We start from the raw sequence: 26,153 nt of genomic DNA, 5'->3' as shown, positions 1-26,153 counted from the left end.
GTGGTTGGGAAGGATGTTAATCCAGGGATTGGTGCAGCCTGATCTGGGTTAGGGAAGGATCCAAGCCGTGGTGGGATCTGTGTTTACAAACTTCCCTAATCTGTGTTTACCAACTCGTAAACCGTGTTTACGAATTTTCTTAATCCGGAAATTTATTGCTGACAACAGTGGTCACTTCCAGCGGTGCTGGGGTTCCTGCACAACCAGGAATTGTCTCAAGTTGCACCAGGGGAGGATTGGTTGGATATTAGGAACAATTTCTTCACTGGAAGGGTGGTCAGGCATTGTCACAGCTGCCCAGGGCAGTGGTGGAGTCCCCATCCCTGGAAGTGTTCAAAAACCCTGTGGATGTGGCACTTGAGGATGTGGTTTTAGTGGTGAATGTGGTGGTGCTGCTGGTTGATGGTTGGACTTGATCTTACAGGTCTTTTCCAACCTTAACAATTCCCTGATTCCGTTTTCAGGCTGAGCTGGATGTTTCTCCTGGAGAAACATTCCAGGGTCTGCCTGGATAACCAGCAGCTCTGTCCTGGAGAAGGGGAGGCAGGAGGCTGTAAAAACGAGCAAGTTCTCTTGCAGGAAGGGTCTGGAGTAGAAAGCAGGTGGCAACTTGCGTTGGAATAACTCCTGTCTTTTGGATTTGGTGTGGGGGAAATGGGCAGAGCCTCACTGTGGGGACTCACACTCACTTGGCAGTGAGGGCCAGCCTTCAGAGAGATTAATTAATGCAATTAAATGACTTTTTTTTTAAATCAGGAAATGGAATTAGTGCAATTCAATTTTCCTGGGTTTTTACCTGCAGGATCACAGCGCTGGGGCTCTGACCTCTTGTTCCAGGCCCTGGTCGTGTCCAAGCTGTCTCTGATCCCTTTGTTGTCCCTCAGTGTCCGTGTACACTTGTTGTGCACCTGCTTTTGGGGTCCATTCCAGCCTGGAGACCTGGGCTGGTTTGGGCAGCCTGGTGTTGCTCCAGAGGCAGAGGAGCTGCCTCCCCTTCCTGCTGCCCTGTCCTCACCTTCCCTGGCACTCCCCCTGCAGCCTGAGGATTCCCAGAGCAGGATTCCCGGGGCTGCCATATCAGCATCTGCTTCTGGCACTGGAAGGATTTAACCAAAGCAAACTCCACTTGAGTTTGGCAAATTCTGCAGGGTTTGGAATGATTTTTGTCTTTGGAAACGAGCACGGACAGAACAGTTGGGGAGTGTTGCGAGGGCTTAGTTGGGTCATTCAGATTTGCTCTCCTACACAGGCCTGATGTATTTTTTTTTGCCTTGGAAAGGGAAAACAACGTGGTGCTTTGCTGTTGGCCACAGGCAGAGCCTGTGGGATGGATGTGTGGGATGGGACAGCCCCATTCCTCATCCCCTGCTTTGCTCCATCCCTGCTCAGGCACCTTTCCCAGCACTGAGTAAACCTCACCCTTGAGCACTGGTTTTTGTTTTGTTTTTGTTTTTTTTTAATGTTCTCCCTGTTCCTCCCATTTAAATGTGGATGTTGTAATTACAGAGCACAGAATCCCAGTTTTTAGAGATCTGTGACCACAATAAAGTGAATCCAGACACCAGAGTGGTTTCATTTACTGCCACTCCAGCTGATTTCCTCCCCCAGCACGGCTGTGCAGTGCTCAAGGCTTGGCAGCCACTGAAACCAGCTGTCAAAAAAACGTTTCTTACCCCCCACACTTTTAAGTTAATGATGTTCTGAAATTAATGGTGCACCAGACTAATCCTGTCATCTCATTTTGATGGACTCGCCGTCTCTTGCAAGTGATGTTTCCAGCTGGCTGCTTTTTTTGGAGGCAGAGTGCTGAGGAAGTGGATCCCCAGGTGCCAAGGACTCTACATATATATATATATAAAATATATAATATATATTTTATTAATATACAATATATCTTATTAATATATATCTATTTTATATATAATATATTTTATATATAATATATATTATATATATTATTTATATATATAAATATATATAATATATATAAAACACACATATATAAAATATATATATATTATATATATAAACATACACATTGGGAAAAATGTTTTTTTCCTCGTCTTAAATTTTACAGCTTTAATTTGGTTGGGATATTGTGGTTCACCAACAAGCTTTCAGGCACATCAACAGGAACTTTTGGACAGCAGTGGGTGAGTTTTTCCACTCCAGTGTCCCTGGTTGTCACTTCGCTCTGGAAGTGGCTCCAGCCCCACCCTGGGCACGGGAGAGGCACAAACTTCAGCAGTGGGGGAAGAAATTGTCCTGTTGTGGTGAAAAGCTGAAGGAGCTGAGTGTGATTAGTTGAGGGAAAGGAAAAGTGGGAAAGGAGACAAAGATCTTCAAGTGTGGGAAAGCTGCAGAGGGGATGGAACACTGGCACAAGTTGTCCATGCAGGTTGTGGACTCCCCATCCCTGGAAGTGTCCCCAGGCCAGGTTGGACGGGGCTTGGAGCCACCTGGGCTGGTGGAAGGTGTCCCTACCCATGGCAGAGGGTGGCACTGGATGGGCTTTAAGGTCCCTTCCAACTCAAATCCACGATTCTGTGGGAATTAGTTGTTTGCCATGTTCTGTCTCCATGTGGATAGGACAGGAAGCTGTTGGTTTACGTGGTGCAAAGGAAAAGCCTTTGGAATGTGTAAATGGGAGAACACCAGGCTGAACACCTGGAGAGGGAGGTGAAGTCTCCATTGCTGCATGGACAGACCTCTGTCAGAGGTGATTCTCACACAAAAACCCTGTCCTGGGGCAGCTGGATTTTCCACACTTTCTCTACTTCTGTGGTTTCACAAGTTACTGAGGAACAGCATCTTAAAACTTGTTAAACTTTGGGGTTTACTTGTGGTAGGAACTGATAATCTTACAGAAGGTCACTGTTGTAGCCAAGGCTAAAGGTAATTCCAGTAATTCCAGAGAAGACCAGGAGCAGCCCTGTGGGAACCTGCTGGGATTTGGGATTGTGGTGTCCCTTCACCCCCTTCTGTTTTTTTCACCCCTAACATGACATGGGGTTTCTGGCAGGCAGCTCATCCAGCTCTCCCTATTACTGGAATTTGGGAAGGAAGCTCCTCACTCTGCCAGCTGTGTGTCCTCCCTGTGGCCTGAGGATGCTGTGCTTTCCTGGGGCCAGAGGGAAGACCAGGATAGTCAACATGTCCCATTCCCAGCCTTCCCAGGGCTGGGATACCTCATGGAGGAGCTCCTACCTGCTTTCATCATGGAGAGGTGCTGCTGTGGAAACCTCCTTGCAGCACCTTTGGGAGCTGAATCCTGATGGAGAATAGAAATCTTGCCTGTACCCAAAGACCTCTTCCCTCATCCCAAGCTCTGCAGCTCAGGGAAGGAGAGAGATTCATAATGGAGATGAAAGTTGCCATCTGGGTTCACTTTCCATGGAGGATGTTCTCCATGGAGAGCAGGGAGAGAAGCTGTTAACACCAGCTGTGGATTTAGGGATGCAGCAGGGAATTATCCTGCCTGTGGAAATCAGTTTAGTCGGAAGGATCTTGTGGTGTTGGGCACTGCAGGGATGGGAGTGGTGGGTAGGACTGGTTTTACTCTATTTTTTATTACAAATACAGATGTATTTTCCTCGTAAACATCAAGAGATGTAAAGGTAAAAGTTCCTGTCTGTGTTTTATACGATTTTTAATAGACTCTGTTTGGAATTCTGTTTTGGTTTTGGAATGTTTTACAGACTTCTAAGAGGAATCCCTGTCCCAAGCAGCCCTTGCATTAAATAATCTGTGTAGCTCTGGGGTAGTTGAGCAGAAAGGGAATGGAAATTTATGGGGCAAGTCTGGCCCATGTGCTTTTCCTCCTCCTGGAGCAAATAGAAACCATCATCCCACAGGATTTGCATGCAGGAAAAAAGATGTTATATGGAAAAGGTGATGTTTTCTGCCAGGTGGGTTTGGGACCATCCTGGTCCTTTGCCTGTATGGGATTTTGGGGACATGGGGAGCTCTGGTGGAGCTGTGTCCTCAAACCCAGCCTGGCTCTGCTGTGCTGGCAGCAGGAAGGATTTTCATCAGGAATAACATAGTTCAAACTGTGTTTTGCCATCAATTTTTGCTTTCCAGGACTGTACTTGAGCTAGAGTTAATCAGCATGACAACATGGTGAAAAGCATTTAACCCAAATATTTGATGATGTTTATGATTCCCAGCTGATATTCACAGCTTGAGTGTGACATGAATTTTGCCTCCAATGACAAGTTCATGGATAATGACATTGTTTCTCCCTCCAGAAAACAGAAATGACATCCCATTTTAATTTGATTTAGGCAATCCAAATGGCATATACTTTGAATTTCTGGGTTTGAAAAAGTGCAGATCAAAAGTTCCTCTGTTGAAATTTGTCCCAGCCAACCCCCCCCAAGGCTGGAAAATCACATCCATGTTTTTACTTGTCATTATCTGTTGGGAATGTTGCAAATGCCAAGACAGGCAGTAGTGAAAAAACCCCCATTTTTTTAATAAACACTCTCTTAACTCCTTATAGAGGAGCTTGAAAAGGGAAAAAAAAAAAGGTAATTAAGTCCCAAACTCCAACCTGAAATCTGTGGGATTTGGGTACCTGCCTGTTTGTACCTATTAAAAAAAAAAAAATCCCTGCAAGAATTCCTGCTGCTTTTATGTATTTGGAGTGGGCCATTTGGTTTGGTTTCCTTGGCATTTGTATCCCGGGCTTCTTCAGAGAAATAAATTCACAAGTGTTGGCCTGTCATCACATGACAAACCCCGGAGCCCGGATTGATGTAATCGGCAACAGACACACGTCAGAGAACTTCATGTGGTTCAGAAGAATACAATATTTTATTAATTCCTCATTCTGTGTGTGTGTGTGTGTGTCTCTGTGTGTGTGTGTGTGTTTTAAATGAGCCTCGGGGGGTTGTTAACTTCTGCCAAGAAATAAGACTTAATTCCTACAAGTTTCTGTTGAGCAGCACCACGACCGTGGTGGAGAACAGCAAAGCGAGGTTCCCTTAATGACAGATGTCTTCATAAAGAGCTGCTCTTATTAATACATTTAAAAATTACTGTGCATTTTGAAGTTGTTTCTTTTTACATCAGTAGCTCTGTGTGAAATGGTTGTTAAATCTGTTGTGAGATGTTCAGATTGATGGATTTTTAGAACTGATTGGACTTCTATCAAATTAAGGCACTTATTCGGGCTGTTTTCAGTAGCAGCAAATCCTGCTGAAAAATCTTTAAAACCTGGGGTGTTTCTCAGTTTTGGGGTTCTTTTGTTTGGCTTTTGGGTTGGTGTGAGATGCACTACACTAATAATAATACTAATGTAAAAGATACAGGTAATAAAGCCCTGATGTGGCATTGAAGCCGTAATGGGAGCAAACACAAGTTACTGAGGAACAGCATCTTAAAACTTGTTAAACTTTGGTGTTTACTTGTGGTAGGAACTGATAATCTCACAGAAAGTCACTGCTGTAGCTAAGGCTAAAGGTAATTCCAGTAATTCCAGAGAAGACCAGGAGCAGCCCTGTGGGAACCTGCTGGGATTTGGGGTTGTGGTGTCCCTTCTGGGTCTGCTGCTTTAACGTCCTCATCAGAAGGAGGGTGGCCAATTGCTTGGAGTGCTAAATCCCACCTTATTGCCCACAAATTAGGGAATTTGCTCTTCTTCCATTTCCAAGTAGCAGCAATTTACCATTTCAGTTGCGTTTTATGTTGTTCAGACACGTTTCTGTGCTCTTTAGTAGTGTTTTGAAACTCAAAACGTGTGAAATGAGAAATAAAACTGATACAAGACACAGTTCCCTTGAATTATCAGCCAAAACATTGATTGTTTTGCCTCTTCTTCGTTTTGTTTTTCAGGTATTCCTTTGGTAAGTGACTAAAAATGAGAAAACCTGCAGTAATAATTTATTGATGCGTTTGTGGGTATGTAGCTTTTACATTACTCCAGCTTGTTTGCTTGGTCTTTCTGAAATGTTTGTTTTGATTATTTTTTTGGTTTTTTTTTTAAAAATGAAGTTTTTGATTGTCTTTCACTGTGTTTCTTCCTGCCTATAAGCCCTTAAAGTAAGGAAATTCTGTAAATTAGGATTGAAGGAAACTTGGTAGAAGGGTTGTTTAAGTACCAAGAGAATCATTTGGAGGGTTATGGTTAAGATGAATAATTAAATAGACCCGAGGCAGGGTCTGAAGGGCATCCCTGTTCCTCCCAAATTCCAGTTTGCTTTCCACAGGTGAATGTCAAGAATCTCTTCCTCACATCCTGGGCTTTTCCCCTGGGGTGAGGGGCAGTTTTGCTCCCTTGGAGGTTGGGAAGGTTCATTCCTTGCTTTGCCAGGTTGGATTTTCTTCCAGCCTTAAGTTCTCCAACCCATTTCTACATGGAAAGGTAGAAATCCTGATGGAAAACATTCTTGTCTGTGGAAATACTGGGAAAACTGCCAGTGTGCTGCTGATTTTCTGGGAAGTGCTGCCATGGCATAATGTCTTGGAACAACCTGTTTGGATGTGTCTTCTCCCTGCTGTGGGATTTGTGGGTGGAGAAGGATCCTGGGTCATGGTGTGGATGGAAAGGGGATTCCCAAAGCCATTCCCAAGTTGTCACAAGACAGTTACTAATGGAAAATATTCTACAAGAAGGCACAAGAATGGTTCAAGTCCATTTGTATTGAGGGGGTTTGACCCCCTCTCCCCCAGGGAATTGCACCTGTGTCCTTGTTCCCAGTGGATGGTTTTAATCAGGGATAAGTGAACGAACTGTTTGAATGCAAGTGGGAATATTGAGATTTATCCAGTGGAGAAGCAGAGGAGGATGGAGAATCCTTCCCATGATTGTCTATCAGGTATCTCAGAGCACGTTTTGGTGTTGAATGTGGGTGTTTGAACCAGCTGGCCAGGACAAACCCAGACTCCTGTTGAGGACACTCAGCTTGGACTCAAGTTACTCATCTCCTGGATGTTTTCCACCCTCTCTGATGGTGTAGGAAAAAAATTGCTTTTTTCAACTGGTGTTTCATCTTTTTTTGGCCTTTCTTTATGTCCTAAGTGGAGAGCCACCCTTCAAGGATTACTGAAGTCCTTTGTACGCAGTAGGGTCTCTCCCTTCCTTGTTTTTGGCTTAAGGGCCACTTCGGAATAAGATGAATGAGATGTAAATCTTGAGTTACTTTTGTCAGAATACAGGAAAACCACAATATTTTTGTTATAATATAGCTGAAACAACAACATTGTCAGCCATTGCTGGAGAAGTACATTAAATATTGCTGAGCTCTGGAAGCCTTATTCTTTGGGAGCATCTACTTCAAAGCAAGATCCTTAAAAAAAAAAAAAGATAAAAATTCCTGGAGAGTTCTTTGTAAATGCTGACTGTTTCCTATCCCCTCTCCAGGAAATGTGCTTTTTTTTTATTAATACATCTTAGGCTGGATTTTGGGAGCCTCTATTAAAACTCCAGGCTGTCCCTCTGAATTTTAAAGAACTCCAGAGCCTGGAAATAACAACAAGCTCTCAGGCCAACTGGTATTGCCACAGGTTTTGCTCTTTGCCCTTACTCCTGTCAGGGGAGAGTGATTAAAAACATTCCTCCTTTTGAGGGAATGAGGTGGGAAAGAGCCAGGCAAGAGCTTCCACGTTGGGTGTTTATCTCTGGAAGGTGGAGAGATGCTCTGGGATGGAAATCCTGGAGAAGGTGTCGGCCTGGGCTTGGTGCTGCCCTCAAATTGGCTGAGCTCTGAGAACTTTAGGTTTTATTTCTTGTGATTCAGGTTATAAATGTGGCCTTAGGGGCACGAGGGTGGAGCTTCCCTGCTGGCCCATCCCTGGGTTTGGCAGTGCTCTGCTTGCTCAGGGTGAACTGTTCTGGTGGGACTGGAGTACACTGGAGTGTTGTGGTCCTTCCTAGCTGAGTTGGATTCTGTGGAATTCTGGATTCTGGAAGGCAGAACATTTTGTATTGGTTGTAAAACAAATTGTGGGAACGGGAGTAAAATGACTTCAGTATATGAGTGATCCAACCACTCTGAGCCTGTCTGAGAGGCCACCAGTCACATCCTGCCTGAAATTCCATGTAGTGTTTGTGTCCATCCGATGCTCAGGGGTCACATCTATGTGGATATTCCAGTTGTATCCCAAGGCAAATGATCATACTACAGTCAGCATTGAATGGATTGGGAGCTGTAGGAATTCTGGTGGTGTTTTGGTGGCCATCTGGCTCCAGCTGTTAGGATGTTGTTTGGACAATGCTCTCAGGCACGTGGTGGGGACTCTTGGGGTGTCCTGTGCATGGCCAGGAGTTGGACTGGATGGTCCTTGTGGGTCCCTTCCAGCTCAGGATATTCTGGGATAGATGGATGGAGGTGCTGCCTGTCCTTGGTGGGGCACAGCTGCAGGATCAATTTTTCTTTTCCCGGTGGAAATCTGATTTAATATAATGATTTATTGTCTCTGACAGGGGCTTGGAAAAGGTGATGCTCTTTTTCAGGATCCTTGTCCTCTTTCTTCTGTTCTGCCTTATTGTTTTAAGCAGCCCCAGATATTCATAAGACACTTGGATGGTCCTGAGTGTGTCCTGAGATATTAAATAAGGTGGGAGCAGGAGCTAAGCAGGAAAACTGCAAGGATTGAGTCGTGATGGATGGGAATGTCTCTGTGTAGAGTAAAATTCCAAGTGTGATGTGGGAAAATGATGTCACTGTCCAGAGAGATTCTGGCTCCATATGGTCACCTTTGTGGCCATTGGATACCTCTTGGGCCAGCAATCCATATTCCCAGCAAGGAGCACAAGGAAAAGACAGGAATGCATCCCTTTGCCTCGTGCTATCAATGGGATCATTAAACAGAAAGGATGGAGAAGCAGCTGATCTTATTTGACTCCTGATGCACAAAAGTGTCCTATTTGGAGCCAAAGCAAATGTTTCCTTAGGGATTGTTCCAGGGAGCCTTGCTCCTGCACTCCTTGCAGGCCAACTGTATGGCCAGAATTAGAAGCACATTTTAAAAATAAGAGCTTTTTTTATTTTTTCCTTTCCCCCCCTCTCACAGTAAATTTTCTTGCTCATTTTGGTGTGGAGAGAAGACAATTGAATTAAACCCCGAGTTTTATTCCATTATCTGTAAACATGGAATGAGCAAATAACTCAGCTCATACCCAAAATGCCCCCAAATTTTATATTGCATTTATTATCTCAGAATTTAAGCTGAAGTGTGTTTTGATTAGAAGTAGAATAAAAAGTTAAGAGCAGAGTAATGGTAATTCTCCATTACTTGTTAAATCCTCACTCTTTGCTTCAATGCAAATTGTTCCAAGGAGGATTTTCTTTTAAGAGGTCTTCAGGGATCTTGAATTTTAGATGTGCATTGACATAAAATTAAATGTTAGAGTGCACAGCTGGGGTTCTGGCTTTTGCTGTGTGAGATTGAGATGTTTCTCCTTTGTGAGTGTGTTCCTGAGGAAGGGCTGAGGTTTTCCTGGTAGTTGCACTATCCCAGGGAGCAGCACTGAGGGGAAAATGAAACAACTGAGGTCAGACTTCACTAGTGCAGGCTCAAAGCTTGGTTTAAGTGTGTTGAGATGGGGATGTGTCTGAGCTGAGCTGTGCCCTTGGTTCCTACAGATCCCCCTGCAGTGGGCGAGGTTGCCCAAGAAAATTCCCTGGCAGAGGTTTTTGCCCTCAGGAAGCTGTGGCTGAACATCCCTGAAGCATCCAAGGCCAGGCTGGACTGGACCAGGAGCAACTTGAGATGGTGGGAGGTGGAACAAGATGATCTCTATGGTCTGTTGCAACCCAAACCACCCTGTGATTCCATGATTTCTCCCGTGGCACAGGGAATTCTCATGCTGGCACCCCATGGCACTTGTGAGTGACACTGGCAGTGGGACATGGAGGATGAGTTGTGCTGTGCTGTTATTCCTGGAAAACTTTGTTCCCTTCCCGGTAGGAGAGCCTGGAGCTGAGTGTCCCAGCAAGCCCCTGGGAATGGCTGGGGTTGAACACCCAGATGGCCACGGGCTGCTTTTTATTCCTCCTCCCCCACACTGAGATGGGAGGGACGGGGCAGCTTCCCAACCATTCCTGTTCCTGGCTAATATTGGGATCTGCTGTTCCTGTTTCTCGTGTAAGAGTGGGAAACTTTTCTCTCTGTCTTATTAAATCTATTTTTCAAGCTGTCACTTAACCAGGTCTAGTGACAGAGTCGGATGTTTATGTGGCCCTGGACACTTGAACTCTGGTGTTTTCAATCACAACAGCACCTTTTGCCAGCCGGTCTGAATTAAATCCTCCTCCTGACCTTTTACCCTCGCCGCTCTTAAATTCATGCTTTAAAAACAGCTTAATGAGGGGTTTACTGGCCCAATTGGAAGTTTTTATTAAAACCTATTAGTGTGCTGGAGTAGCCTGCCTGAAGGAAACGATTAGCCCAAAAGCAGCTCGGCTCGGAGCTGGCCCTTAGCCACGCCAGGTTTTTCCCTAAACTGCTTCCAGACCCACGTTAACCCCAACACTGCAGCCTGCATGGAATTCATATCCTCTGCTTTAATTTATGGCTTGTCCGATTCCCTCCCCAGCCTCTCCCCGTGTTCACGAGAGCGTTTTGTTTTAATGTGATTAGGGTTGCATTAAAGGGCAGCGTTGCCTTTGGGTCGGGCCCGGCTGGTTGGAGAACCTCGGTTGAGTGGAGGTGTTCCCTCAAAATCTTTGGTTGGTGCTTCCCCATGGATGGGGTGGCAAAGCCGTGATGCTCCTGGTTGAGCTCTCCATGAGTTGGTGGTGCAGCTGCACTGGTGGGACACCCCAGGGTTTGACATTCCTGGAGGACACAGACCTTGGATAACACGCGGCAGCTGGAGGGTGGAAATCCCAGCTGGCTTCTGTTGTGAACTTCCAGTTGGATCTTAACTTGTTTGCTGTGTTTTATGTTAAAAACTGGGCCAGTGGTTCTTGCCTATCTTAAAAATAAACCTTACAGGGCAGCTGAAGCCCCGTGTCATTATCTCCTTGGCCATGTCCCCATGGAGCTGAGAAAAATGGGTCAGAGCTCCTACTTGTTAAGAAAAGCCTGGTCCACTGGAAGGTGTCCCTGCCCATGGCAGGCGTTGGAACTGGATGGTCTTTAAGGTCCCTTCCAACCCAAACCATCCCAGGATTCTGTGCAGGCAAACTGAAGATTGAGGGTTGGGATCTCACTTGCTTTTAGCCCAGAAATGAGCCAGATTCCCTCCTAATAAATTTCAAAATTAATAGGAAAAAAAAAATTGAGGAGGTGCCAATATCCTGGCCAGGCCGCTGCTCAAGTGACAGAAATTTAGTTTCTGGGATACATTTTGAGCATCATAAAGCAGAAATAATCCCAAAACAAAAAGCAACTGGTCCCTCTGCACGCCACACGTTCCCTGAGTGTCACTTCCTTTATTTTTGCTGGCATGCATGGATGCACCAACCTTGGGAGGTGCCTTTTAAAAAGAATGTTTGAGGAAAAAAATCTGCCATTAGAGTTATTACCGTGCAGCGGCGCCTTTTGATTGCGGCAATTATGCAAATGATTCGAAGGGATAAAATACTTCTTAACGAGGACTGATGGAAATGGTGGTGCTGGAATGAGAGCAGAACTCCCTTCAAACAACATCTTTCCGTGCAAGGGGTTTTCTTGCAGCCCTTTGCCTGGATCTCGACCTGTGGAGCCCATGACCGGCCTGCGGATGTGATTTTTTTTTTTATTTTCCCTTAATACAGGAATGTAAGTGGGTGGAATGGGAACGCTGGTCTTGCAGAAACTGGGAAACCCTTTCCCTGAGCAAATTGTTTCTCCACAGTCTTGTGACTTGACTTTTGTCCTCGCCTTAAGAAAAGGAAACAAACAAATGCTTTTTGCAGGCGGAGGTTTCGTCCTTCAGAGGAGTCAGGAGGAATTTCTGCGTGGAAAAGGGTGGTCAGGCCTTGGAAGGGGCTGCCCAGGGAGGTGGTGGAGTCCCCATCCCTGGAGGTGTCCAAGGAAGGGCTGGATGTGGCACTGAGTGCTCTGGGCTGGGGGACGAGATGGGGATTGATCACAGCTTGGACTCCTTGATCCTGGAGAGCTTTTCCAATCCCAGTGATTCTGGGATTCTTTGAGTTTCGTCAGAAAAAATGAATTGGACTGGCAAGAGTGGAGCTCTCCTCTGTTAAGTCTCTCAGATTAAAGCACTGCCAAAGTTAGTTGAAATTAAAATAATTGGAATTTTCTCCACTGTTAGTTTTAAAGCACAGGAGCTATTTCCCAGAATTTGGAAAAATGTTGACCACAGTTAGGAGGAAGCATCTGTTGTTGGTGTGGCTCAGACATGGATCTCCTGGTTTAGTCTGTTGTGCTTCAGCTCGGGTTTAGCTGCTGGTGGAGCAGATCTGCTGAGCTTTGTCATGTGTGGCACCAGTGTGGGGGGGGTCACTGTGTCAGCCCAAATTGTTCACTCAAGGTGTGGATGGACAAGGTGGTGAGTCAGTGCCTTGGCTCTGGACTGGCTCAAAAAAGAGGGAGAGGGACTTTTTATATGGTCAGAGAGTGACTGGACAAGGGGTGATGGTTTTAAAAAGAGAGGGGCAGAGTTGGGTTGGATATTGGGAAGGAATTGTTCCCTGTGAGGGTGGGGAGGCCCTGGCACAGGTTGCCCAGAGAAGCTGTGGCTGCCCCTGGATCCCTGGAAGTGTCCAAGGCCGGGTTGGACAGGGCTTGGAGCAACCTGGGCTAGTGGAAGGTGTCCCTGCCCATGGCAGGGGGTGGCACTGGATGGGCTTTAAAAGTCCTTTCCAACCTAAACCCTTCCATGATTCTTTACTGGGAGAAAGACAATTAGTTCTATTAAGTTTTAAGTGTGTAAAAGTGAACCTGTTCACAGATGCACTTGAGCAGTTTGGTGCTGGCACTGACTTCTCTTGGGTACATTTTAAAGCCAGCACTTGTTCTCCTTCTCTTGCCTGAGCCTCTCCCTTATCTGCTATCCAGAGCTTAGGCTGGATTTGTATTAAGCCTTCCCGTTAAACTCATGGCTTTCTGCCTGTTCCCAGTTGCAGCTTCCTGTGCAAGAGCAGAAACAAGACTGGTGTTAATAAAAGTGCCACCTCAGTCCTTTAAAAAAATGTAAAAACCTTTTATAGTAACACTGTCATACCAAGGTGGGTCTGAGCGGTGGCACCGGCGCTGGTCAGGCTCCCACTGCTGAGGAGGATTCATGTCCAAACATCCCAGCTTGGACTTGTTTGTGCTGAAAAAGAAGGGTTTTTCTTTTTTCCTTCTTTTTGGAGGAAAAAAAGCTGGTTCTAAATTCAATCTGGGCAAGGGAAGTGCTGCCCAGCACCAGAATCTGCCACCACCTTGGGCTGAGGTTCAGCATCATCTGATCCTGCACAGGGCTGGGGTGAGCTGAACACAGCACCCGCTTCTTTGGGGGATTAAGGAGATCATATGTCATTCCCCAGCTGGAACGTGGCCAGGAGAGGGTGATTAATTTCCCTACTCCTTCGAGGAGTGGGAATTTTAATGCCCCAGTGATAAGATCCTGAGTTTGGTGCATCCTTTGGAAAAGCTGAGCTCTTCCTGCCCAGCCCGGCTGTGGCACTGGGTGTGCTTGGATTTGGGATTGGTTTGGCAGGGAGGAGGGATGGGAGGTGTGGTGTGAGCAGAGTGTCACCTGCAGAGTCCTCACCTGTGTCCTGGAACACAGATGGGTTTGGAAAGGCAGCCAGGCAGGTGTGAGATCTCCCCCAGGCTGTGGGTTGGGGAGAGGCCACAGCAGTTGTTGTGACTGTTGGGAGTTGTTGCTTCTCCCTCTTTTGGTTGTTCCTATTTCATTGCACGAAAGGATGAGTTTTTTTCCCTCTGGAAAACTGGAGCAAAGTCTCTCAGCGAGGCTGACCTCGGACAGCAGCTCCAGAAAGTGTTCCTGTAAATATTGTACAAGTGATTATTTTTTCCTTTTGCTCTATTTTTAAAAACCCAAACTCAGACAACTGTTTGAAATCGGATTTTTTCCAAGTGTTTAATCAATTGCAGAGGACATTGGCGTTATTTTATGTCATGGAATCATGGAATGGTTTGGGTTGGAAGGGACCTTAAAGCTCATCCCATTCCAACCCCCTGCCATGGGCAGGGACACCTTCCACTATCCCAGGTTGCTCCAAGCCCCGTCCAACCTGGTCTTCACCTCAGTCCTGGATTACTGATGGATTTTTCTGCTTCAAACACAAACCTTCAGGCTTGAAGGATCTTGGACATGCTGCAGAGCAGGAATAGTGGCACTTGTTGTCCCTGAAGTATTTGCCAGTTGTCATAAACTCCGAGAACTGGGACAGCCCAGGGATAATCCACCTGCTTGGAAAACAGTCAGTTCTAGGGAGTAAGCCTAAAACCCAACTTAAAAGCAGAATCCACCTCAAAAGTGGGAGGGAGTCAAGTTTTTTTTCTGATTTTTAGTGAGAAGGACAAGTTGGGGAGAATCCAGTGAAAACAATGGATCAGCTCCATGACAGTGTTGGCCTCCACAGGCTGACACTTCCCAGCGTGGGGCTGTTTAAATTCCCTGTGATACAGCCAGGCTTCGGATGGGAGGAGGATGGGAGATGGGCAGAGCTGCCTCCAAGGCTTGCTTCCATCAAAAGTTCAGGGATATTGGCCTGGGAGAGCGAGTTTTATTTTTATTTTTCTATTTTTCTGAAGTTTAAATAAACCTCGATGTGCAGAATAACCCCGGAATAATCAGAGTAAACGGAAGGGCATCCAAGGAACTGCTGGAGGTTTTATTTTCCATTAACCACACTGTCATTTCTGACCTGCATCTGATTTATCTGTGGCTCGTTAACCACTCAAATGCCCTTTGTCTGACCTGATCTGCATCACATAAGAGTTTTATGGCAGTAATTTATGAGGATAATTACAGCTCTGCATGTAAAGTTTTGGAGCACCATTTTTCTTGGAGATGGTGAGTCTTGTTGGGTGTTCCCAAGGTATATGGAAGAATTACAAATTAAAGGGTTGAGGTCTTGGCATTGACCATCTCTGGGCAGCTGGAGGTCGTGTGTGGAGCTCTGAGGAAGGCTGGTGAATCCAGCTCTTGGGATAGTCCTCATCCTTCTTTTATTTGCTCTGGTGTGTGGAGTTTTGAGTAGAAGTCCCTTGTTTTTGGGTGCTTTCCATCATGTTTGATGAGCATAAATTCTCTGCAGTTTGGGTCATGTTAAAAGGTCTCAATCTGTTGTCTTTTTTTAATTAATCAGAGGATTGGGGGAAAAAACTCCTTGTCTGGAGAACCATGAGCAGACCTGCAGCATCTCCAGGCACAATCCCAGCTGCTCCATAGAAATGGAAGAACACTTTATTTAGTCTTCCTGCCCGTTTCTGTCTGGTACTCACTTCTTTTTTTTGGCCATATATTAAAAATCCATTGACTGGACCAATAAAATAAAGGTTTGATTACAAGACATGTCTCCTATTGTGCTCTCATGTACTCTTGCTGTCTCTTTTCGTGCTGGAAGGAGGTGCAGTGATGTGTGGGGTTGGGTTTTTTTCCCCCTTTTAAGTTGTCTTCTGAAGGGTATTTATTGGACTGTTCAATGCTACTGAGGCTAAATATTGTTCAATGTGTTTGTGCTGGCAGAGTCCCTTTTGAAGCCTCTGTGGTTCTTCACAAGGCTCTATTTTGAAGTTTATTGCATTTTCTGTGTTCACTCCCCATACAAAGCCTGGTGGAAGTGTTGGCGTTGGGCAGCGGAGGGAGAGCCAGAGGTCAAGTTTGATCTCCCTCTAAGTGCCAAACTCCTTGAACCCCCCCTGGAGCAGGGAACAAACTCCATGAATGGAGCTGTCTGTGCATTCCTTCTTTGTCCAGAAATGTTGTTTCCTTGTTATTATTTGTGGGACTGCACCGGGTCGAGCAGATTTCTGGATTGGAGAAACGAAATCAGCCCTTTTGGAGTTGTGATTCTTTTTGTCTCTAAATTAGGGAGAAAACGTGTCACAGATCAGAGATTTGGCGAATAGAAATTTAGACATCAGTTGCACTTTTTATATAAAGAAAAAGTGCATGTGCTGGTGTGTTTGTGCCAGGGAAAAACGTGGTTCTTGGCAACCACATATTCCGTGTTTCCCCATTTAAATGTGAGCAAACAAAGGAGATGATTAATGGCTGAGCACCATTAAAAATCTGTATCTTTGTGAATTTAATGGGGTTTGACTGCGTTTTTCAGCATCATCCGAACTTCAGATTTGGGGTGAAATCATTCCAAGAGTAAAAGAGCAGCACAGAGAGTGCTCAGAGACATCGGATCAGGGACCTCATGCCTCGGAGCTGCCAGTTTTCTTACTGTCCCCAGAGTTTGACTGAAAGGAATTCGCTGTGGCAACGGGGAGTTGAAATATTTTTGTGTGTTTTTATGTGATTTGTGGCATCTCGGTGCAAAACTCGAAGCTGCTGCATCTGCTTCCAACTGAGCCCCGCGCGGGACACCCTGATCGTTCTGAAATCCTCTCCCAGCACTTGGGTGTTAGAGTTTCACGTTAGAATTTTTGATTTTAGGGGAATGTTACCTCGCCAAACGTTCCTGACCCTCCTCCTCAGTGCATCCACTGCGTTCCCTTCGACTCTTTGAAAAATTTCGCTCCATTTATTTATTTTTAGTCGAGCGAAATAATTTTCTCATGGGTTTCTTTTCCTCTTCTAAGCCGGGTGAAACCGCAGTGTTAAGCCCTGCTCTTCCCAGTCGGTCATAGGAAGTGAGAGGGAGCCAAGGTACATATTTTATGTTAGTCAGAAGAGATAAGTGTCAGGATTTCAAAGCAAGTTCCACGCCGCGATTTCCAGCGCTGAAATCTCCGCTGACCCTCGGCTCTTGTGCCCCAGTTGGGAACAGTTGGGGCTTTTATTGCAACTCTCTTGTGTTTTCCTGTTCTTTTCCAGGGGGGTTGTGCCTGGATGCATCCCAAAATTACCTGTCCCTGTTATAGCCTGGAGAAGAGAAGGTTTTGGAGTGATTGAATTGTGGCCTTGCAGCTCCTGAAGGAGCTGATAAGAAAGAGGGACTCAGACTATTTACAAAGCCCTGGAGGGACAGGAAAAGTGGGAATGGTTTCCCACTGCCAGAGGGCAGGGTTAGATGGGATATTGGGAAGGAATTGTTCCTTGTGAGGGTGGGGAGGCCCTGGCACAGGTTGCCCAGAGAAGCTGTGGCTGGATCCCTGGAAGTGTCCCAGGCCAGGTTGGGCAGGTCTTGGAGCAACCTGGGCTGGTGGAAGGTGGGCAGGGGGTGGGACTGGATGGGCTTTAATGTCCCTTCCAACCCACACCACTCTATGATAATCACTCTAGGAAAACCCTGGAATAGCGGGAAAACTGCAAGTAGCAAAGCTGAAGAGGCTGTTGGCCCGGAGGGGAGGAGGAAGGTGAGTGATGCTGTGCTTTATCCCTTTGAAAAGAGCAAAAGTCACTCCTGTCCTTGCTCAGCCGAAGGTTTGAGGCCTGAAGGACGGGGCCTGTTCCCAGGGGATGTGCCTGTCGAGGGGAGGGGGCTGTGTGATCCATGTGGAGGGGGATGAGCCTGTGGATGAGGTCCCACTGCCTGGTGAGCAGTGACTGCATCCTCCACGTCCTGTGTCCCTGGATGTCACACGGGGATCAGGCTTTCCCCAAGGAGCTTCCAGACGTTTATATAAAGCTGCTCCATAGGAGCAAGAGGTTTAGGCACGCTGCCTAAAATAACAGTGTTTTAGTAGCAGGATTTTGGTTTCTATCCTCTGCTTTCAGGCTCTAAGGTGATTAAACCATTAAGCCCAGACTAAAGAGCTCAGGGTTTCAGGGAGCAGGTAGTGAGGTGTGGAGGTTTATGAGGTCACCTCTGGATTTACCCCTTAATATGGACTTTTATCAGGGGAGGAGATACAAGATTATTTTCGGGTTTGTTTGAGCTGTGTCCGATTCAGCAGCTGGGCTGGGAGTGGGGATGGAGTGAGTAGGAAGGACGAGGAATCCCGAGCGGGCTGTGGTTTTTCTCCTGCAGCCTGAGCCCTCTCCACATGGATTGCTCAACCTCCCAACTTCCCTGGAGCTGGCTCAGGGCCGGCCGGACTCTGCGTGGGCAGCCTGGGCTCCGACCTGCCCAAGCCCATGCAGGGCTGGCTTCCAGGGATGGCTGGGAAAGAGCAAAGGCAGGAATAGATCCTGGGGCTCCAGTCTGGTTGGATGTCACCACCCAGCCTTCTGCTTTTCCTTCTGGAAAAGCCATGTTGGGGCAGGATGAGAGAGACCTGTCTGGGAACCAGGCAGGGCTCCCAAGGGGGGAAAAGTCGTCCCGCAGCTCCCCAGAAAATAGGGTGGTGCTTCTGTGAAAGGAGGGAACAGAGATGATCCCCCCAAAAATAGCAAGGGTGGGGGGGACCAAAAAGCCACGAGCAATCCGGGAGCAGGGTGGGGAGGAGACGTCGGGAAGGATCCTCAGGGGGAAAGGTGAAGGATGAGGGATAGAAATGGATGGGGAAATGGTTCTTGTCCCTGGTTTTGGGTTGCTGGGGTCATTTTGTTGTTATTTTGGGATGGAGAGCCCTCGTGGGGGCTCTGCTGGACCTCCCAGCTGCCCGAGGGGGCTGTTGGTGATGGAGCTGTGGCACCACAGCCACTTGTCACCACCAACTGTCACGGGGGCAGAGGCTGCCAGGATCTTCTGTTTAGTTAAACACGGGTTGGGAAACACAACAGCCAAATTCCGGGTTAAATCTGGAATGGTGTCAGTGCAGTTGGATCTGCCCAGCTGTGCCGGGTATCTCAGCCAGAGGAAAACGCAGCACAGAGCTTGGAGACAGGGAAAAATTCCCCCAGGGATGGGGAAGGGAGATGCCAGGGAGGTATCTGAGGGGATAATACAGAGCTGTGGCTCTTCCCATCTCTTCTGCCCTTTGTTAAGCTTTAAAATACCACTTTTTGTCCTCTGTAGTGCAATATATAATATAAATATATTACCCTCGGACTTACGTGGCTTCTTTACGTTCTTAATGATATTTTTCTGGTTTATTGAGCTTTTCAAAGAGGCAGTGGCCAGGAGGATGAGAACACCTTAGAGCCACGATGTAGTGCTTCAGAATGTACACTTTAAATTGAACTCCAGGAAATGCAGCTCTGGTGGTAAAGCACAGCTCATCATTTTGCAGTGTTGTGTCAGCCCTGTGGTGCAGCTCAGGTGGTCATTTCATCTCTTCATTTCTTTATTTTAAAAGAAAGTCACTTGATGCTGATATTTCCACCTCCAGGAGTATGGAGAGCTTGGAGGTCTGAAAATGGTACAGAGATAGTTAAGCAGGGGAACTTGGCCAAGAGTTTCTGGCACACAGCTTGGGCAGTTAGAATGATTTATTATAATATTTTCCCATCTGTTTGTTATTATTAAATATGAAGCACTGATGTTGCACAATCTTACCTTTTGGATTTATGGCCAGAAGAAATCGGTGTAGGTTTTTATCAAATACCTTTTAACTCTGACTTACGGGTACAAACAGCATTTTGAACTTCTCCTCTGTGAGTTTAAAGTAAAATGAAATTTAAAAACTCCTGGCACGTGCCACTCTTCAAGGGTCACCACTTTCTCCTTGGAAAATTATCCTGCATGTGAATAGCTTTGTGTTTTATTTCATTTTGAAATCCTGGGTCACCAGCAGCTTCTGTTCTTTCTTGGGTTGTGTGTCCTGGGCACTGCTGAGACACCTCAACCCTGTGTCCAGTTCTGAGCCTGGACTGCAGGACGGACTTTGAGGGGCTGAAGCGTGTCCAGGGAAGGGAACAGAGCTGGGGAAGGGGCTGGAGCACCAGGAGCAGCTGAGGGAGCTGGGGGGGCTCAGCCTGGAGAAAAGGAGGCTCAGGGGGGACCTTCTGGCTCTGCAACCCCCTGACAGGAGGGGGGAACAGGGAGAGGGTCGGGCTCTGCTCCCAGGGAACGAGGGACAGGAGAAGAGGGAACGGCCTCAGGCTGTGCCAGGGGAGGGTCAGGTTGGAGATGAGGAGGAATTTCTTGCTGGAAAGGGTGGTCAGGCACTGGAAGGGGCTGCCCAGGGAGGTAGTGGAGTCCCCATTCCTGGAGGTGTCCCAGGAAGGCCTGGCCATGGCACTCAGTGCTCTGGGCTGGGGGACAAGGTGGGCATCGGGCACAGGGTGGATCCATGGGCTGGGAGGGCTTTTCCAAACCTCAGTGATTCTTCTGTGATTCTGTGGAAGAATGTGGTCAGTTTTGGCCATGCAAATGTAGGAGGCTAAATATTATATATATGTATAGTAGAGAATTGTGAAGTAGAAGGTTCATGAGACTGCCAAAAATTCTCTCAGGCTGCTGATCCCACTGCCTTGCTCGGGTGCAGCCGAGGCTGGTGGGAGCTGGAGGTGTCTGTATGGATTTGTCACACGTGTCACCCTCTGGGGAGTCACCCTCTGGGGAACCCCCTGCAATGGCAATAACTCCTAGACCAGCATCATCTCCAGAAATTCCTGATAATTGCTGAAAACTCCCCTCTCTGCAGATGTATTGGTTGGAGGAGGATCTGGGCTCCTGTTTTGAAATGCAGCAGTTTTCTCTCCTTTCAGTCCAGAGCTTTGCTGTGCTCAGTTCTCTTTATTTCTGCATTTCTAGATACTTCAAAAGCTGTTTTATCTTAGATTCTGTACTTACCCTGCCATGTTGTCACTAAGAGTGGGGCACTGTGTCACACCAAAAAGTGTTGATCTCTTTTAAATGGCTTTCTAGACCATCTGAGCAACACCCTGTTTGGAACTAGATCATCTTTAATGTCCCTTCCAACCCCAACCATTCTGTGATTCTGTTGGAGTATTTTTTGATTTAAAATTTACTATGTTAACATATAAAAATTGGCTGGTTTGTAATGATTTTAACAAGCAACAGCTCTTTTAGCCTTGCTCTGAGTTTCCTTCCCCACGTTCCAGATGATTTTTCAGCAGGACATTTTTTCCCCTCTTCTACCCAGGGCATTATTGGTGTGAGCACACGTGGCCTCAGGTGTTTGATAAATCACCAGGGTAAGCGGTGCTGGTGTTCGAGCTGCCTTCCCACATGGTTCCAGTTATGGAATTCCAGCCCTCAGCTCCACTGACAAGTTTCCCATTAATGATTGAAAGTTCACATCAAAGCCCGGGCGGTGATTTCTGTCGATAAAACAAATTCATTCTTCGAGCAACTGCTTCGGAGGTGTTGCCATCCACTTGAAATTGCAGGATTAAAGCAGTGGCAGGATGTTTTCCCCTGCTTTGGGGTACTGATAACTGTTTGTATGGAAAATCCCAGAGCTGTACCTGCTATCTTGCATTTCCAGGTTGGCTGCACGTTGCTGAACGCTTAAAGAACACGCTGCATCTCCCTGTTCTGGGACACATACATGATCTTTGAGATTCCTTCCAACCCAAACCACTCCATGATTTTCAGCCTGAGTTAATAACACCGTAGAGTGAGGACAGAAAAGCCCCATGATTAATTCATCTGGTTCATTTTATGCACTGAAGTCATTTGGATTTCTTACAGCGGGTGTTCGAGTCTTGTGGTGTCGGGACACATGCGAGGAGCTGTTTAATATCAGTTGTCACTATCCTGGGTGATTGTTTTGGTTTTTTTTAAATGTGGTTGATTTCAGCGGTTTATAGAAAAACATAAAAAGCCGCTTCTTCAAATTAGAAGCAAAAATTCTTAATTATATGGTAGGGAACGTGCCTGCAAGTGAATTTGATGTCACATGCATGGGAAAGCCACCACCCAGGTTGCCGGCGGCGAGGAGCAGAGGAAAATCTTGCTCTGTGCTGTGTTACGTTATCATTAAACTGCTGAATCCTTCCAACTGGCAGCAGAACTCAGGGAATGGTAATATTTGTGGGAAAACATGTTGCTTTGCTTCTCCCCTCCTTGCTTTACCAGGAAGGCTCCACAGCGCTTGCAGCGGGGCTGGAGAAGGGGATCCTTGGGAGTCGCCGTAGGGAGATGTGGTCTGGATGTCCAACCTTGTGCTTTTCTTCAGAAAGCCAGGAAAACCTTGGCTCTGAGGGTGGGGAGGCCCTGGCACAGGTTGCCCAGAGAAGCTGTGGCTGCCCCATCCCTGGAAGTGTCCAAGGCCAGGTTGGAGCTTGGCTAATGGAAGGTGTATCATCCAAGTGGAACTGGATGAGCTTTAAGGTCCCTTCCAACCCAAACCATTCCAGGATTCTGTGCTTCTGTGGAGGGTCTGGAGGGACAAGTGAGTTACTTCTGAATCAGGAGTGTGCCAGAGGTTGCAGGTGCATCAGGACATCTTGGCTGATCAGCTGGGTGTGCAGAGCTCAGCTCAGCTGGGTTTGACACCAAAGTCACGGGCTGTGCCCACCCCACCAGCCTGGCAGCATGGCCAAGCCTTGGTCACCTGGCCTTCTCTTCCTGACAAAGTTTGGGTGAGCAGCCTTTGTGCTACCACATCCTTGGAAATCCATACAGAACATCCGTGGTGACAAACAGCAGAATTCCTGCTCTGAGCTTCTCCAAGAATTAATTTACAATCGGTTTGAATTTTGTAGCACAAGCAGTAGGTGGTAAATGTTAGTTAAGAGCTTGAGGAAGTAGGGAAAGGGATAATGATTTAAAATGCATTCCTGGAAACAAACAAAAAAGAAAGCCTTACCAAGGAAACTCTTGGATAATTTAAAATGAAAGCTTGAGTCCTGTGAGCATGTGTGGGGTTTCTCCTTTGTTATTGTTTTTACTGTGTTTTGTTTTTTTTTTTTTTAAGATCTCCTGGCTAGAGGAGAGGAAATACAGGATTTAGGGTTGTCTTTTTATTGCTGTGTTTTCTTCCTGACTATGGGATGTAGACATGAACAAAAATGGAATTATGAGGCTTAAAATATTAGTTGTTGCTTCCTAATGTGGCTGTGTCGGGAGACTCAGGATTCCTCCATCGCTCTCCCCGGCTCTGTAGATGCAGCAAGGATTGCCCAGACCCTGCTCTGGGATAGAAATAATTGATGTATAATTCCCTGGGAAGGGGAATTGGGGTGATGGATGGGGCAGAAATAAGATCTGGATGTGCCGGTGCCTCAGGAGCGGCACCTGGTGTGGTGGTACCCGAGTTATGGGACAAAGCCACCAAAGGAAGTTGGGAAACTGAGGCAGTGGGATGGCCTGGAGCAGATCCTGGAAGACCAGAGACTTCCCCTGGAGTGGGTTTAGTCTTGCAGAGTCACTTGTGTTGTTCCTCTGCCTTGGGTGAGTGTGGGTCGGGGCGGGTGTGACTTTGAAGATGTCATCATTTTGGGAACACAGATATGTTTTAATTCCCTTTCCAGGATTTTCTTGATCCCACCCTTGATACCCCTCCCATCAAACAATCCTCTTGACAGTTGGGTGTGACAGCTCAGGTCTGTCCCAGGTGAATTTGGCACAGGGGACAGGTGAGGACAGAGCAGAGCAGCAGTTTGTGGTTGATTTCTGCCTCCTTGGAGGCTGGGAGTGGCTCTTCAGGGAGTTTCCTTTCAGGAAAAGGGCTTTGGAGGAATATTTTTTTTATTTTTATGTTTTTTAGCACATAATGCTGTCCAGTAGTGGGCAACAACTCTGCAAAGCAGCCAGAAAGCAAGAAAATATATGTTCTTTTCCAAGGGTTGGGGAAGATCAGGAGAAGTAAAAGTAATTTATCCCAGCTGGTATTCTCAGCCTGAAATGAGTGCCTGGTGTTTTCCAAAAACTAGTGTGGCTCAGAGCTTCCAGGAATTGGAACCTTGTTTTTCTTCAGGCAGCATTAGCAGGGATCAATCCCATGGAAGATGTGCAGTTAATGTCACTTAAGTGTGGCTGTGTCACTGACAACACACTTGATGGAGGAGGTGTTAATTTTATTTAATGAAATCCTGGGGTATCTGCAGAACCTCTGATAAATATCAGAGCTGAGATACAGATCTTCCTGATGAGAAACTGGATGTCCAAATACACACATAAATTTATCTGTTTTCCTCTAATTTCAACGATTTCAAGGAAAAAGAAAAGGTTGCTGAGGAATTCATGGAATCACAGAATGGTTTGGGCTGGAAGGGACCTTAAAGTTCATCCAGTTCCACCTCCTGCCATGGGCAGGGACACCTTCCACTAGCCCAGGTTGCTCCAAGCCCTGTCCAACCTGGCCTTGGACACTTGCAGGGATGGGGCAGCCACAACCTCTCTGTGGGCTCCCATCACCCTCCCTTTGGCAGGAACATCCCAAGGTGCATCAAGGTATGACCTGTTCCAGGCACAGGAAATAAGGGATCTATAAAGGGGGATTTAATGTGCCCTTTGGGCAAACAGGAGTTAAATATTCAGAATATGGTAATGCCCAGCAGCCCGTGTTTGATCTGATTTCCGCTGAGGGGAAGCACATCCGTGTGGATTTGGAACCAACAGAGCAAACCTGGGCTGGGGCAGAGGGGGACAGGTGACACCTGTGCAGGTGGGAGCAGTGGGAGCCAGCTGGGATTGGGATGCCCCATTGCACCAGTGCCTCCCAGTAAACTGGGAGGACCTTGGGGTCATGCCCACCCCACACCCACCCAGGGCTGTGCACATGGGAGGGACTGGAGCGTGTCCAGGGAAGGGAATGGAGATGGGGAAGGGGCTGGAGCAGCTGAGGGAGCTGGGGGGGCTCAGCCTGGAGAAAAGGAGGCTCAGGGGGGACCTTCTGACTCTGCAACCCCCTGACAGGAGGGGAGAGCCGGGGGGGTCGGGCTCTGCTCCCAGGGAACAAGGGACAGGAGGAGAGGGAATGGCCTCCAGCTGTGCCAGGGGAGGGTCAGGTTGGAGATGAGGAGGAATTTCTTGCTGGAAGGGGTGGTCAGGCCTTGGCAGGGGCTGCCCAGGGAGGTTTGGAGTCCCCATTCCTGGAGGTGTCCCAGGGAGGCCTGGCCGTGGCACTGGGGGACAAGGTGGGCATCGGGCACAGGCTGGATCCATGGTCTGGGAGGGCTTTTCCAAACCTCAGTGATTCTGGGATTCTGTGTCTGGGGAATGTGTGGCTCCAGGAGCATCTGTAACCCCTCTGAGCAGCCTGGTGGTCCCCAGACCCTTTGCTGATGTCCCACCTGTTCCCCACCCTGTCCCAGCCCCAAAACAGGTCGTTCCACTGTGTCTCCTCTCCAGACTTGCACCAAAACTGCCATTCCTGAGTCTCCCTTATTTTCACAGAGCAGATTTCAGAGCTGCTTTAAAAACTGCCATAAACAGTTAAAGCAACTAAACCACAGCTGTCAAAATAAATAACCCTGTTTTGTGGGGCTTTATCTTTCTGTTTTCTTACCACTCTGAAAGTTGCTTATTCCTAAAAACAGAATCCACAGTAATTCTCCAGCTGCTGGCTGGGATTAATAAGGGTGACTGTCTCTGCTTCTCCTGCCAGTGCCTGAGATTTTCAGATTTAATGAGGAATATCCACGTGTGGTGAGAGAACATTGTGAATGGCACGTTAATAAAAGCAATTTATTTATTTAATAAAGGCAGAAAACTGAATGAATGCCACATCTGGCTGTTTCTTCACATAGACCTGATTTATATTTACTTTTTTTTTTAATCAGCTAAGTCTAAATTAATGCTTAAATGCATATTCTAATTGGGTATTGACTCCTGTTGTTTGGTAGGTCGTGATTTGAGTTTCTGTATCCTGGGGTTGACAGGGATGGGAGTTGTTTTGCGCCTCCGCTTTTCATCAAGGGAGTAAAATATTAGGACAGGCTGAGAAAAAGAGCTTAAAGAAGTGACCTGGGATCTTAAGGCTTGCAATTATTTCTCTCTCCTCTCTCTGTGGCCTGGTGAAGAGTGACGGGTAACTCGATCGTGGGGAGGAATTTCTGGGGGAGAGGGAAGAGAAAAGACAAAATTAGGGCGATGTTTGGAGCTGCAAAAAAAAACTAGATAAAACTTTCTGGTTTGACATGCTGCCTTTAATAATTGTGGCTGTTCCTGGGTGAGGGGGTCATCATGTGAAATCTTGTTCTCAGGCCTGCAGCATTTCAGTGAGCTTTTCTGGTTGCAGATTTTAGTGGGAGGTGGCTCAGGGGCTTCATGTCCTGCATCCTCCTTCCCTCTCTGCTTCTGGAACCCCTTGACAGAGTGGCTTTAAAGGTGTCCAGAGGACACTTCTGGCTTCTTTTTTTTTCCCCAAGTGAGAGATGGGAAGAACAT

The 26,153-nt window shown here is 46.9% G+C and overlaps 1 protein-coding gene across 2 annotated transcripts in view; it reads left to right on the top strand.

The window, feature by feature from the left end:
* The window catches only part of LMF1 (lipase maturation factor 1), a 159,914-nt gene that overhangs the window by 16,852 nt on the left and 116,909 nt on the right, over positions 1–26,153 (top strand). For both annotated transcript variants that reach the window (XM_027683904.1, XM_027683905.1), the window contains exon 3: positions 5,839–5,849. In XM_027683904.1, the coding sequence (XP_027539705.1) occupies positions 5,839–5,849 (11 nt within the window). The remainder of the gene's footprint in view (positions 1–5,838; positions 5,850–26,153) is intronic.

The sequence above is a fragment of the Neopelma chrysocephalum genome, unplaced genomic scaffold (assembly GCF_003984885.1).
Source record: "Neopelma chrysocephalum unplaced genomic scaffold, ASM398488v2 Primary Assembly neopelma1_65, whole genome shotgun sequence".
NCBI classification, from domain to species: Eukaryota; Metazoa; Chordata; class Aves; order Passeriformes; family Pipridae; genus Neopelma; species Neopelma chrysocephalum.
The sequence above is the reverse complement of the archived record's forward strand: the minus strand, read 5'-3'. Positions and strand labels throughout refer to the sequence as shown.